This window comes from Mirounga leonina, unplaced genomic scaffold (genome assembly GCF_011800145.1).
Source record: "Mirounga leonina isolate KUSES-001 unplaced genomic scaffold, KU_Mleo_1.0 Mir_375, whole genome shotgun sequence".
NCBI lineage: Eukaryota > Metazoa > Chordata > Mammalia > Carnivora > Phocidae > Mirounga > Mirounga leonina.
Genome location: NW_023270717.1, coordinates 241,241 through 255,259, shown reverse-complemented (window position 1 = coordinate 255,259; position 14,019 = coordinate 241,241). Strand labels below are relative to the sequence as shown.

Below are 14,019 nucleotides of genomic sequence, written 5' to 3'. Positions count from 1 at the left end.
TGGAGTTCTAAGCAGTTGTAGTGGATGTGCCGCTGGTGGAGAGGGAGTGGAAAAGAAATTGTCCTGATTTGGTATGGGGAGTGATGAGGAGGACTATCCTGAGGGCTCAAGTCTGGGGAACCAAGGGAGAGGAATACCCGGTTCTTCTCTTGGGAGTCCTGACTGGGGTACCCAAGGGGCTGGATAACTTGATCCTGTTATGGGGGCTGATGGGGGGAGGGAACCTAAGTTCTGTCCTGGGGGTGAGAAGCCTGGGTCTGCCTTTGGGGACTCCGTCTGGGCCAGGCTTGAAATTAGAAACTGCCTGTGGGTTGCTAACCTCTTTAAGGTCTGGAAAGGAGGCATCTTCTAACCTTGCGGTCCACAGGCAGCCAGGGCAGGTAAGAGGACTGGGCTGACCTTGTCACCCACTCCCCCTGTGCAATAGTTGTCTGTGAGCTGCTGCCCAGACTTAGCCAGGGCCTGGGTCAGCGCCACTGTCTTCTCCAGGCCCATGCCTTGCAGTGGCATGGCCGTTAGCATGGCCCCGAGGCACGGGATACGGTGGAGTATCCAACACGATGGGGGTGCTCCCACAGCGGTGGGTTATCCTGGGGTCACTGACGGGGGTGGGGCTCTTTGGGGCCCCCGGGGGCAGGCGGTCTCTAGGGCTGATCTTGGGGTCAGAGGCGCCCAGAAGTTCCTGCGCACCAATTTGCACGCCCTGCGCTCTCCCGTCCACGGCGCGCACGAAGCCCCTGAGGTCTCCCTAGCTCGGGCGGCCTGTCTCGTTCAGGCAGATCAGCTCCGGGAGTCGCTTGGGCTCTGGAGGGCCCTGGCTCCCTGTGGCCCCATCGCTCCGGACCTGCGGGGTGCGAGACAGCTGGAACCTGCCGCCGCCCTGTGTCCGTGTCTCTGCGGCAGGTGCACTTGTCCCGACGGGATCCGGTTTCTCCCTTTCGTATCCGCACCTCTGTCCTGTGTCTGTGTTGTCCGTGTGCGTGTCTCCGTGTCTGGCTCCCACTTCTCGGCCTCACAACTTGACCCCGGCCTGAACCTGTCCCGGACAGTGGCCCTCACCGGTCCTGCTTTAGATTCCAGGTGGGTTCAGCCCGGCCTGGCCCGCGGCCGCAGGGGGACGGCGGGTGGGCCGGGCCGCCCAGACAGGCGGGATTCTGGGCCAATGGCTGCCTCAGGGGGGCGGGACGACCCCCGCTCACTTCTGCCCCGACCAATCACGAAGGCCCCCGGGCGCGCGACTTCTGTGACTTCCCGGGCCCGAGTGTCCCGACGCGCTCGCTCCCCGCCCCGCGCGCCCGCCGCGAACACAGAGGGGTGGACACGCTGCTGGCTCGGGAAGCTTTAAGCAAACGTCTGTGGGGCCGCGCCCTCCCGGCCGGTCAATCATCTGCATTGGTCAGGACCCGGGCAAGGTAGTCCGAGTGCCGGATCCCGAAGCTGCAGCCGCGAGGCTTCCGGTGCTGCGGGACCAGGAGACGTCGCTGACCTCGCGGGGCCAGGCCTGCAGCCCCGCGCCGGGACCCTCCCAGGACCCTGACCCTCATGACCCCCGCCTCTGACCCTTGGCCCGGGACTCCAGACCACCTGGTCCACATTGTAGGCTGCGGGTCCCGGATTCAGGGTGTTGTCTTGGGGGAGCGAAGTCCGCGCCAGCATCGAGAACTGGGGGGCCCGAGACTTGTAGATCCCAGTGTTCACCACGTGGTAGGCGCAGGGGCCCGGGGTCTGTGGGAGGGCGGCAGGGGCGCTGGGTCCGGCCTTCATTCCCCGCTGACCACTGGCCCTCATCTCTTACTTCGTGACCCCCTGTGGCCCGCCCCTCCGACCCCTAGCTACACCCCGCCCGGCAGCCCCTACCCCACCTTGCTGAGGTCCTCGAAGAAGCTGCCCACTGCGCTGCGGCCATAGATGGAGTAAGTTGGGGCCGAGACTTTACCAATGACGCGCGGACCCAAGAGCGAGGGCACATTGTAGGTCCCAGGGCCTGGGGAGGGGCCAGAGAAGGGTGGGTCTAGGGGTTAGTCTTCGTGGACAGGCCAGGATCTCCCTGCCGCAGCCTGCAGAGTGGTTCTCCGTCGGGGATGGGGAGGTCCACGGTGCTGGAATGGGCCTTTCTAGTCTCACCTGGGGTCTGCTGCTCCTCAGGGATGCCCCAGTTTCGGGGAGCGATGGTATGCCGAGGCGCAGAGGGGTACGTCGCGTTCCCAGCTCGCTCAGGGAAGTATGTGCCTGCGGGGCGGACCGGGTGTGTGGGCCGGAACCGGTTTGGGGGCGTAGTGGGGACCCGGGTTGGGGGTCTGGGGTTAGGGTGAATCCGAGCCACGATTTGTCAAAGCCCGGTGGGGCTTGGAGTTCTTTTGAGATCCGGATATGGGGGTACCGAATTTGGAGTGGTAGGGTACACGAGGGCGGCTCGGGGCTTAGGTGGGGGGTTCCTGGTGGGCCTTCTTGGAGGAGGCTCGGTGTTGGGGAAACCGGGGTCCCAGGGGTCCTGACCGGGTCCGGGAGTGAGGAGGGGCGCTGCGTGGCGGGGGCGGCCGTAGATGGAGTAGGCGGGGGTGCCGTCGGGGCCGCGCACGGTCATGCGAGCAGGAACCAGGTGGCCGGGCCCCGGGCCGCAAGAAGTCTGCTGCGTGGGGAGGCGCGCGCCGAAGGAGAAGGCCGGAGCGCGGGGCCGCGACGGGTCGTGCAGCATGTAGCCTGCGGGAGCGTCCCAGCACCACTATGGGTCCCCGCCGCTCCCTGTCCCGGACACAGCCCGCCGTCCCCCCAGACGCCGCTAGCCCCCTCCGTGTACACCCGCCCGACGCTGGTACCGGTGTTCGGTGGCAGCTTGTATTTGGGCCCTGGGCCCCTGTAGAGCGCTGCGATGGGGCCGCGGGGCCGGTGGGGCCGCCAAGGGCCGACCCAGATGTCCGAGCCCATAGCGCGCAAGGGTGGGGTGCGCTTACGGCCTGCGGTACCTGTGGACAGAAGGTGGCGGCCCCGGCCCCTCCACCCACAGCTTCCGCAGGGCGCGCTTCGCGGCTCCAGCTCCTCGCGACTCCGGGGGCGGGGCCCATCGTGTATCCCAGGAGCCGGGAAAACAAACCCGAGCTTTGCCGGCCCTGCGCGGGGGCGGGGGCCCTATCTCCCATCCCCTGCCCCCAAAACGAGTCCAGTAGGGATGTGTGAGCGCGCAAAGTTTGGTCTCGACCCTGCGGGAAAGGAATTCCCTGGGGTTCTGGGGGTCGGGATATTTTAGGGGCATAGGGCAAGGACACCGGGGTGAGGGGGCGGCGTGGGGAACCCGGTACCCAGAGGGGGCCCCAAAGTTGATGCACTAACCTTTTTTTGTGGCTGCCGGCCGGGAAGGCAAGGTGGGGGTGCCTGGATTCCCGCCCCCGCCCAGCCACTCCCAGACCCCATTGTGTCCAGACCGCGCCTCCTGGCAACGGGGACTGACCTCCCCGTACCCCAACCTGGCTCCGCCCATCCCCCCCGCACCCTCTGCCGACCGGGCTTTTCCTCCTCGGAGTCCACAGCACTTGCTGGAGCCCTGCAGGCTGGGCCTTGGACCGCTAGCCCCCTCCGTGTACACCCGCCCGACGCTGGTACCGGTGTTCGGTGGCAGCTTGTATTTGGGCCCTGGGCTTCAATACACCCCATTCCAAAAATGGACGGATCTGCAGAAAAACAAACAAACAAATATGAGAATACAGAAGATAAATAGTACAAACAGAAGGTTCAATTTAATTGTTACGTGTAGGGAGAACTTTGCATCTATTTAAGTCCACGGAATATTTGCAAAAATAATCTGGGCCACAAAACTAAAAACAAACATACAATCTGAATAAAGAGACATAGGACACATATTTGCACAAAGTCCAAAATAATTTTTTAAAAAGATTTTAATTAAGAGAGAACGCATGCATGCGCGCATGCATGTGCACGCAGGCCTGTGAGCTGGGGGAGGGGCGGGGGGGGGCAGAGAATCTCAAGCTTCTCTGCCCTGAGCCTGGAGTCGGAGGTGCGGCTCCATCCCTCCACCCCGGGATCATGACCTGAGCCAAACCAAGAGTCCCATGCTGAACCGACTGAGCCTCCCAGGTGCCCGCAAAGTCCAAAATAAATCTAAGCAAACAATAAAATATTTTTTAAAAGAAACTTAAATACTTAGATATTAACAAATTCTCTTAAAAACCGCTGGATCAAAGGGAAACTCAAATGTGAAGTTACACATTATATATAAAACCTTGCAAAGGTAGATCAGATCCCTCGTATCCAACTCTATAGGACATAGCTAAAGCTGTATAACTTCGTTATTAATGAAGAAAAAATTTAAGTGTAAAGAAACTTATTATTTATCTTAGAAACAGGAAAAAGAACAATCAAGTAAACTAAAAGAATGTATCCATTCTCCTGAGCTCTGTAGCACGCCTGCCTGGCTCCTGGAAGAGGAAGGGGATGAGGAGTGCCTAGTGGTTTGTGGGAATTCTGTTCTTTGCTAAGGGAGTTCTGAGCCCAGTGTGGCATGGAATGAGAACCAGCATGGGGATTGCTGGGAGCCACACGTCTGGTTCCTCCAAGAGGACCTGAGGGCTGAAAGGGAGAGGTAGGTAGAGGGTGCCTTGTCTGTAGAGAATTTAAAAATAATACAGCCAAAGTTGATCAGCTTTTTATTATTCCCATGAGACCAGCAAATCTAAAGATCAGAGATCAAATACTCCTACTCCACAAATCTTTTGTTGGTCAAGTTTTAAACAATACTGTGGTTACTGTTGAATTTTAGTAGGGTATAGTAAGTTTCAAATTAGCAATTTTTATCACCCATCCTTTAGGAAACATTGTATTCTGTATGGACATTAATTCAGACCCACTACAAGGTTTTCTTAGGAGGCTTAGTGCTTCATGGTTGGGCACTGTGAATGGTTTTTAGAGCTCAAGGGGCAGTTAGTGTCTCCTCACCCTGAGATAACACATATTTCTCTCGTTAAGCCTTAGGTTTGAGGTGAACAATGACACCAGAGTGATTGTAACAAGGAAGAAACCACTTCAGTTTTCTCACTTCTGTAATTCTGTGACCGTTTGGAGTTTTTATTTGTGTTTAAAATTTAAAAGCTGTGATAATTTTGTTTGGTTGGTGCAAACTTTATTTCATATATGAAATATCTTACTGAATTTGAATATTTTAAAAACAAAAGTATTTAAAATTGCTAATTTTAATTGCTTATTAAAAGTAAAGAATGAGTCAATAATTATTGCTGATTATTAGATGATTATTACTGAAAATCATATTGCAGTATAGCAGAGGAGGTGTTGACAAAAGATCCACTCTGGGATCAGATACACCAGGTTTGTCCACCTAGATGTGGGATCTGTGGGGTGCGATGAGCTGTGGGCTCCTCGGGGCTCCTAGCAGCTTGGCCATCCAGGGCTAGCATTTTAGTGGGAATTGGGACCTGAGCAGGCAGTCCCAGGGCCAGTGCCCACCCCTGTGCCCCAGGACTCTCTCCACCAGGTGGAGCCGCACTGCGAAAAGACACAGTCAGAGAAGGACAAGCTCCCAGAACGTGGGCGGAAAGTGAGGACTGGGGGCAGGACTGCATGCCTGGGGTAGTGGACAGTGATAGGACATGGTTTTTCAGCCAATGAATGCTTTGTTTCACTCCTCCCATGGAAATAGCTTGATTTCTACCCAGGATATAAGCATGGTGCATCCTGTCGAAAGGAAAAAGCTAGCCTATGCAGAAAGACACACAGCCAGGAGCAGAACGCCCCTTGATGCTTGTCCTATCCCAGAATGGGCTCGTCTTTCGGACATGGTTCTGTGCCTGCCCCAGGTCAGCAGGGACAGTGCTTCCTGTATGAAGGCTGCATGATGTCATGTGATTTATTTAACCAGTGCTCATACTTAGGTTGGTCCTGCAGCTTTAAGACTGTGATCCCAGGTACTATGAATGCCACTAAATAAATCTTCATAAGTTTCCCCAAATACTTCTTTTTTTTTTTTTTAAGATTTCATTTATTTGACAGAGAGAGACACAGTGAGAGAGGGAACACAAGCAGGGGGAGTGGGAGAGGGAGAAGCAGGCTTCCCGCTGAGCAGAGAGCCTGATGCGGGGCTTGATCCCAGGCCCCCAGGATCATGACCTGAGCCGAAGGCAGACGCTTAACGACTGAGCCACCCAGGCGCCCTCCCCAAATACTTCTTTTTTTTTTTTAAGATTATTTATTTATTTATTTATTTATTTATTTATTTATTTGACAGAGAGAGACAGCGAGAGAGGGAACACAAGCAAGGGGAGTGGGAGAGGGAGAAGCAGGCCTCCCGCGGAGCAGGGAGCCCGATGCGGGGCTCGATCCCAGGACCCCGGGATCATGACCTGAGCCGAAGGCAGACGCTTAGCGACTGAGCCACCCAGGCGCCCCCCCAAATATTTCTTTATGATAAACTTCCTAATGTGGAATTGCAGGGTCAAGGGGGTAAACATTTTATGATGTGGCATATGTTGCCTAATTGCCCTCCTCAAAGGTTCAGACTTCTGAGAATGCTAGCAATGAGGGTAGAGACTGAGTCTCTTTTGCTCACTATTGTGTCCCTAGTGGGTCATAAATATATGGTGAATAAATAAATGAATTTACACTGTCTTCAATGGATTATGAATGTTTCTATTTCTGTATGCCCTAACTACTGAAAGTTAAGATCAACCTTTTAAGTAACGATAGCCAAATATATTTATAGAGCATGTGTTATGTGTCAGGCACTAATCTGAGTACTAATTGACGGACATTATTTAACCCTCACAGTGAAGCTTGGAGTTAAGTGCTATTATTTATTACAGTTTTACAGATAAGGAAACTGAGACACGAAGGGCTACATGCTTAGAAAGTGAGATTCAAATCCAAACTATCTGGCTCTCACACTCTAGACCCTTAATGAATCATACTGCCCCTAAATCTTGGCCAATCGCACATGAAAAGAAAGTCTTATTTTGTTGAGATTTGCATTTCATTGGTTCTTAGGAAGAATGAACATAATTCATATATTTATTGGCCACCTTTATTTTGTCAAACTGCCTGTTAATGTGTTTTTCCCAATTTTTCTGTTGGTTTCTTCATATTTTTCTTATTGACTTGTAGGACATTAAAAAAAAAAAGATTTTACGGGGCGCCTGGGTGGCTCAGATGGTTAAGTGTCTGCCTTCGGCTCAGGTCATGATCCCAGGGTCCTGGGATCGAGTCCCACATTGGGCTCCCTGCTCCTTGGGAGCCTGCTTCTCCCTCTGCCTCTCTCTCTCTCTCTCTCTGTCTCTCATGAATAAATAAATAAAATCTTTAAAAATAAATAAATAAATAAAAGATTTTATTTATTTATTTGACAGAGAGAGACACAGTAAGAGAGGGAACACAAGCAGGGGGAGTGGGAGAGGGAGAAGCAGGCTTCCCGCCGAGCAGGGAGCCCGATGCGGGGCTCGATCCCAGAACCCTGGGATCATGACCTTAGCCGAAGGCAGACACTTAACGACCGAGCCACCCAGGTGCCCCTATTTTTTAAAAAAGGTTTTATTTTGGGGGTGCCTGGGGGGCTCAGTCAGTTAAGCGTCCAACTTTTGATTTTGTCTGAGGTCATGATCTCAGGGTTGGGAGATCGAGCCCCGTGTTGGGCTCTGCGCTCAGAGGGGAGTCTGCCGGAGAGTCTCTCTCCCTCTACCCTCCCCCCTCTAAAAGAAATAAATCTTTAAAAAAAAGATTTTATTTTTAAGTAATCTATACACCCAATGTGGGGCTCGAACTCATGAGACTGGGATCAAGAGTCACACGCTCTACTGACTGAGCCAGCCAGGCGTCCAGGATGTCTTTGTTACATATCTTAACTTTCTGGGGGGTCATATGTTTTCCAGATTTGTTATTTTTCTTTCTATTTTGTTATTGGTAATTTTTGCTGTACAGAAGAATGACACTTTTATACAGTCCCGTATGTCAAACGTTTCTGTCAGGGCTTCTAGCATGGTGGTACAAGGAGAGCACCATTCTGTTGTTTATTCGAGCATGCACACTCACACACACACACATATCTATGATTTCAAGGTTTTCATCATTTGGAATTTATTCTGTGTATAGTATGAAGGAAGAATATACTGTATTCTCCCCTCCTCCAATACCATTTATAAAAAAAAATCATTTCCCCGATTATTTGAAATGCTAACTTGGTCATATTCTAAGCTCACATAGGTTGGTTTCTGGGCTCTACCTTCCTGTCTATTCCTGTACCAATGCTGTGATGTTTTATTACGGCTTTCTAGTGCCTTTTGACTTCTTTTTTTTTTTTTTAAAGATTTTATTTATTTATTTGAGAGAGAGAATGAGAGAGAGCACAGGAGAGAGGGGAGGGTCAGAGGGAGAAGCAGACTCCCTGCCGAGCAGGAAGCCTGATGCGGGACTTGATCCAGGGACTCCAGGATCATGACCTGAGCCGAAGGCAGTCGCTTAACCAACTGAGCCACCCAGGCACCCTGTGCCTTTTGACTTCTGACAGGGCAAGTCCCTTCTCTTTTGGCTTCCTTTCCAAAATTACTTGGATTAATTTTAGACATTTGCTTTCTAGGTGAATTTCTGGATGAGTTGCAATTGACTGGAATTGCACTGACTGTGTAGATTACTTTGGGGAGGATGGGCTAGGTCATGGTTTTGAGTTTCCAGTTGAGGAACAGGTTATATTTCTGTAGGTCCAGGTTGGATCTGTTGTGATGGAGAGAGAGAGAGAGGGTGGTTGGAGGTATTATTTTGGAGGTAAAACTGACGTGCTCTGCTAATATATTGGCCATAGAGATGAAGGGAAAATGGGGACCGCACGTTGCTTTTTGGCTTGATGGGCCGAGCAGCGTGCAGCTGTGTCTACCTCCTTGCAGCCCCAAACCCGCCCTGTGCTCTGCCCTGACCCTGGAGGGGCCCCTCGCGTGGCCTCCCTTTTGCTAACTGCTGCGGTGTTAGGTTTCGTCCATAGGGGGTGCTGGAGGGACACGCCGGGCCTGGCCTGGAGAAGGGCCTTCATCCTCGGGCCGGCGGGCGGCGGTTTGGGGCAGGGGCCAGGGTCCGATGGCAGGAGGTCGGAGGCTGTCACCTGAGCAGCGCTCCCAGGCCGGGGCTTCCATCCCGCCTCTCGGGTTTCCCGCCCCGCGGCAGCGGCTCCCACCCCCGGCTCAGCCTCGCCCGCCCGCCCGGCCACCGGTGCGGGCCCGCCCTTGGGGGCGGGGCTCTTCGAGTGCGGGTTGTCCCTCCTGCAGCCCCGCGGCTCGGGTGTGGCACGGGCCGACCTACTCGCTGATTTCTTTTTTGATAAATACAGTACAGTACTGTAAATGTATTTTCTTTTTTTTTAAATTTGTTTATTCATTTGAGAGAGAGAGAAAGTGGAGGGAGGGGCAGAGGGAGCAGCAGACCCCACGCTGAGCAGGCAGCGCGACGCGGGGCTCGATCCCTGGGCCCCGGGATCATGACCTGAGCCCAAGGCAGACGCTTCACCCACCGAGGCACCCAGGCGCCCCAACAATTTTTTTTAAAGATTTTATTTATTTATTTATTTGAGAGAGCGAGAAAGAGAGAGAGAGAAGGTCAGAGGGAGAAGCAGACTCCCTGCCGAGCAGGGAGCCCGATGCGGGACTCGATCCCGGGACTACAGGATCATGACCTGAGCCGAAGGCAGTCGCTTAACCGACTGAGCCACCCAGGCGCCCACCCCAACAATTTTTTTTTTTTTTTAAAGATTTTATTTATTTTCAACAGAGAGAGAGACAGCGAGAGAGGGAACACAAGCAGGGGGAGTGGGAGAGGGAGAAGCAGGCCTCCCGCGGAGCAGGGAGCCCAACGTGGGACTCGATCCCAGGACCCTGGGATCATGACCTGAGCCGAAGGCAGACGCCCAACGACTGAGCCACCCAGGCGCCCCCCAACAATTTTTTATATTATTTTTTTCGCCGGTTCGCATTACTGGTGTGGTTTTTACTCTCCTGACCGGAACGGAATTCGTAGGTGTGGATGGAGATGTCATTGAGCTGAAGATGATGGAGAGCAGGGCAGTTTGGGTGGGTGTATCAATCAGGGTTCAGTGCAGAAAACAGAAGCCATTGTGAAGTATTCAAGGCAGACGGTGATTTATTACAGGGAATATTGCAACGTCATCAGATGGGCTGGTGGTGTAGGAACTGCGAGGTGGCCCTTGAGTTTGAGAGACTAGGGTAGCTGGGATTGGGAGACCAGGAACCTGGGACCTTGATATTTGTCCCCTGCCAGCTCTGTGATGCCCCCTACTGGCAGCCCTGTCTGTGGCTGCCTCACGTGGGGAAGTTCAAGGATTTCACTTGATGTAGGAAAGATGTTAGGGTTCAAAGCCCACGGCCAAGAAAGAATTCTTGAGATGTCTTTGGTGCAAAAAGTGGTTTTATTAAAGCACAAGGACAGGACCTGTGGGCAGAAAGAGCCACACTGGGGTCATGAGGAGTGGCCCATTAAATACTTTAAAGTTGGGAGGGGGTTAGGAAGAGCATAAGTCTCTAAGGAATTTTGGAAGCAAGGTTTCCAGGACCTTGAGGGGGCTAGCTATTGTTGGGAAATGTCATTTATTACTGTCTAATAAACCTGAGTCATGAGACCCTTTGGATGTTTATCGGTGGGTCATGTGCTTGGGGGATGATTGCCAACACCTATCTTGGGGGGTTTAGAGATAAAGGAGGTTTCCAAAGGAATTTTTATATGTTCAAGTAGACTTACAGGATCCTGGTGGGGGGGGTGGTGGTGGCTAGGATTGCCTTTTGCCCTTAGCAAAATGTCAACATCGAGGCAGTTGAGTCCCTAGAGGAATGTCACTCTGCCTGTTTCAAGGACTTGTCAATGGGCTGTAAGAAGTAAGGAAATTTAATAATTTCTCTTCTGCCTTTTTTCCCATGTCACACTCAGAAGTCCCACTGTAAGGGAGTCTGAAAAATGTAGTGTTTAGCTTTTTGGTTCTAAAATACAGGAAAATAAATAGAAGCAGCTGATGAGAATGGAGGTTGAATGCAGTTGGCCATATCCAGATTACATGGAAAATCAAAAGTCTAGATTTGAGCATCTGAGGCTCCCATTAACATCCCAAGTGAATGTGTTAAATGGGTAGACACACGCACCTGGGGCTCCATGGGGAAGTCGAGGTTGGAAACGGGCCTGGGAAATGTCAGCAAGCCATGGGAATGGATCCCTTCGAGTAGGGCCACTAAGTCCAGCCTACCCTCACTTACTATTTCCTACAGCTGCTTTCATGCTATGATAACAGAGCAGAGACCATATGACCTGCAAAGGCAAAAGTAGTTCTTGTCTGGCTCTTTATAAAAATAGTAATTGCAGACCCCTGACTTGGAGTGGACGTGGGTGAGGAAGAGCAGAAGGAGCACTGAGTTCTTGGGTACTGCAGTTGTCCTGGGCTAGAGATTTGGCAGAAGTGCGTCCTGGATACATAATTCACAAGGAAGTGACAGTCTCCTGGGCTCAGCTCTAAGGCCACATCTTGGCTAACAATTTCAAGAGCCATCAGGTGGTGGGACATTTGGTGAGCACACTTCTCAAGGTTCTAGAGTCCTCATGGGTGATGGTCATGTGAGCAGAACGATGTTTTGCCCTCCAGAGTGAGAGCCTGTCAGATTGCGGGAAGACAGCCCCAACCACATTACCTTTACATCAACTCCCACATAAGTACCTTTCGTGGTTGTAAAAAAGGCCATTCACGATGAACATCACTTAGATCTATACCTCGGCTCCTGGTGTAATCTCTTTTAATGTCCCCGGGGCCATCGAGCTGTCCTGTCCACATGAGGCCTCATTCACATGGAGCAGGGACCACACAAGGGTCATTGTCATCTGCAAGGCTTGAGAGGGACTTAGGTCAAGGCCTGGCCAGGCCCACAACAGACCTGCACCTATGTTTGGCTGTGAGGAAGAGGAGGGACCAGCCACCAGTGAGGGGGTCACAGTGGCCAGGTGTTTAATATTGGGGAGAAATTGAGGAAGGCCATGTCTTGAAGTGAATGAAATGGAACCGTTGATGAGGAAAACAGCTAAACTCTTGCGTGAAAAAACAGTAAGAGTGTGGAGAAAGGCACAAGTGCAGTGTGCAAACCATGCGAACTTGGGAACAGTGCCCCGATGACTCAAAACTATCTCATGTGCTACGCGCACTTTAGAATCGTGTTGTGCCAGGTTCGAACTTTCAGCACCTGAACCTCAGTAGAGAGTGGTCAAGGCCGGAATGTGAGTGGGAGGCCCCGGACACCGTCTAGAAGAAGCCTCTTGAAACACAGGGAAAAACCAAGAGATGGGAATGTGAGGAAAAAAGATGAGCAAGTTGGAGGAGAAAAAGGGAAGGTTGGTATAGCGGCCACTCCTGAATCAAAACTAGAATCGCTGGAGAAGGCTGAGTCTGGTCAGCAAGGAGCTCCCTGAATCCTAGGCCAGCCTGACAGGAAAAGACAAGGATCCCATTCTCCTCCTTCTCCTCCTCCTCCTCCTTCTCCTCCTCCTTCTCCTCCTCCTCCTTCTTTCTCCTCCTCCTTCTCCTCCTTCTTCTTCTTCTTTCTTCTTCTTCTTCTTCTTCTTCTCCTTCTCCTTCTCCTTCTTCTCCTTCTTCTTCTTCTTCTTCTTCTTCTTCTTCTTCTTCTTCTTCTTCTTCTTCTTCTTCTTCTTCTTTTCTTCTCCTTCTCCTTCTCCTTCTCCTCCTTCTCCTTCTCCTTCTCCTCCTTCTCCTTCTCCTTCTCCTTCTCCTTCTCCTTCTCCTTCTCCTTCTCCTTCTCCTTCTTCTTCTTCTTCTTCTTCTTCTTCTTCTTCTTCTTCTTTCTTCTATGTCTATTCAGGTCCCTTGCCCATTTTGATTCTAAGATAAAGATGACCTAGGGGCGCCTGGCTGGCTGGGTGGGTAGAGCGAGCAACTCTTGATCTCAGGGTTCCGAGTTCGAGTCCCACATTGGGTGTAGAGATTACTTAAAAAGAGATCCTACAAGCTTCTAGGAAGAAAACCCAACTTAACCTACAAAAGCAAAACCAGACTGGCATCAGGTGTGTAGTCTTCAACACTGGGAGAAGATCACTGTAGGAAGAGGCGCAGCCAGGAACCCATGGCTTAGTGAGAACAGCCCCCACCTGTCCGAGCATGGCACGGCGCTGGGATATGCCAGGAGTCAGTAACAGAGCCTCCAGGTGAGGGAAATAGTAGGGAAAGATTGCAAACCAACAGCAAACACACCAGAACCTAACCCCAACATGGGAGCAAAAAGAAATATCATTGAGCAAGGAATCTCTCCATCCCTACACACATAATGGAAATGAGACACAGAGACAGAGAGACAGAGACGGAGAGAGAAAGAGAGAGACACACACAGAGAGACAGAGAAACACAGAGAGACAGAGAGAGACACACACAGTGAGAGAGAGAGAGAGACAGGGAGAGAGACAGAGAGGTAGGGAGGGAGGGAGTGGGAGGGACAGAGAGAGGTTCTAATAAAGTTTAAACTGTTTTAGCAGAACAGATGCTTGGGAGAAGTAAAATCCTTCCAAACTTCTCATGGGGATCGGGAGACAGGAAGAGGAAAGGGACAGAGAAATTATTCTAGAGGTTTTGTCTTGTGGAGGGATCTTGTTGGGAGAACATACTAGACATTTTGTTTGTAAGCAGTGGTGGAATAGTGAGTGTCTGAATTAAGAGGGCAGGGAAGGAAAATGTGCAGCAGTGGAATAGAAAAGTATTAGAGAGTTTCCAAATGAAAAAGCCAGAAAATGGACAGAATAGCAAAAACAAACTAAAAACCCCATCCCCCCCACCCCCCATGGAGGAGATGAGGAGAGGAAAAACTGTAAAAATTAGAAACAAAGTAAAATTTAAGGAATAAAATAAATGCATTCTTACAATAATGTGAGTGGGCTGCAGGTGCTGATGTGGTCCTGGGGGTGGAGCAAGAAAAGGGAAAAGAGGAAAAGTCTACCGACGACCACATTTGCATTCGTGCACCTGTGGAG

The 14,019-nt window shown here is 51.6% G+C and overlaps 1 protein-coding gene and 1 long non-coding RNA gene across 3 annotated transcripts; one reads left to right on the top strand and one right to left on the bottom strand.

Annotated features, from left to right (window-relative positions):
• Nucleotides 1–1,379: 1,379 nt before the first annotated feature.
• On the bottom strand, nucleotides 1,380–2,925 carry ODF3B (outer dense fiber of sperm tails 3B). 2 transcript variants are annotated; one of them, XM_034985975.1, is made up of 6 exons: nucleotides 2,817–2,925; nucleotides 2,497–2,700; nucleotides 2,125–2,229; nucleotides 1,863–1,984; nucleotides 1,561–1,725; nucleotides 1,380–1,460 (listed from the first exon to the last, which is right to left on the bottom strand). In XM_034985975.1, the coding sequence occupies exons 1-6, from the start codon at nucleotides 2,923–2,925 to the stop codon at nucleotides 1,380–1,382; spliced, it is 786 nt and encodes a 261-aa protein (XP_034841866.1). The 2 variants fall into 2 exon arrangements, with proteins under 2 accessions (XP_034841866.1, XP_034841865.1); XM_034985974.1 differs by having other exon boundaries at nucleotides 1,585–1,725.
• On the top strand, nucleotides 1,619–2,406 carry LOC117997731. The gene is made up of 3 exons (XR_004675870.1): nucleotides 1,619–1,704; nucleotides 1,833–1,913; nucleotides 2,146–2,406. It is a non-coding gene; the product is annotated as an uncharacterized LOC117997731 (long non-coding RNA).
• Nucleotides 2,926–14,019: the final 11,094 nt, after the last annotated feature.

Bases quoted from the DNA above. Each gene is read 5' to 3' on its own strand.
- ODF3B (XM_034985975.1), bottom strand. From the start codon at position 2,925: ATGGGCTCGGACATCTGGGTCGGCCCTTGGCGGCCCCACCGGCCCCGC. The intron at 2,701-2,816 runs GTACCAGCGTCG...ACGCTCCCGCAG, and splicing joins CAAGCTGCCACCGAACACCG to GCTACATGCTGCACGACCCG. The intron at 1,985-2,124 runs GTGAGACTAGAA...GCCCCTCCCCAG, and splicing joins TGAGGAGCAGCAGACCCCAG to GCCCTGGGACCTACAATGTG.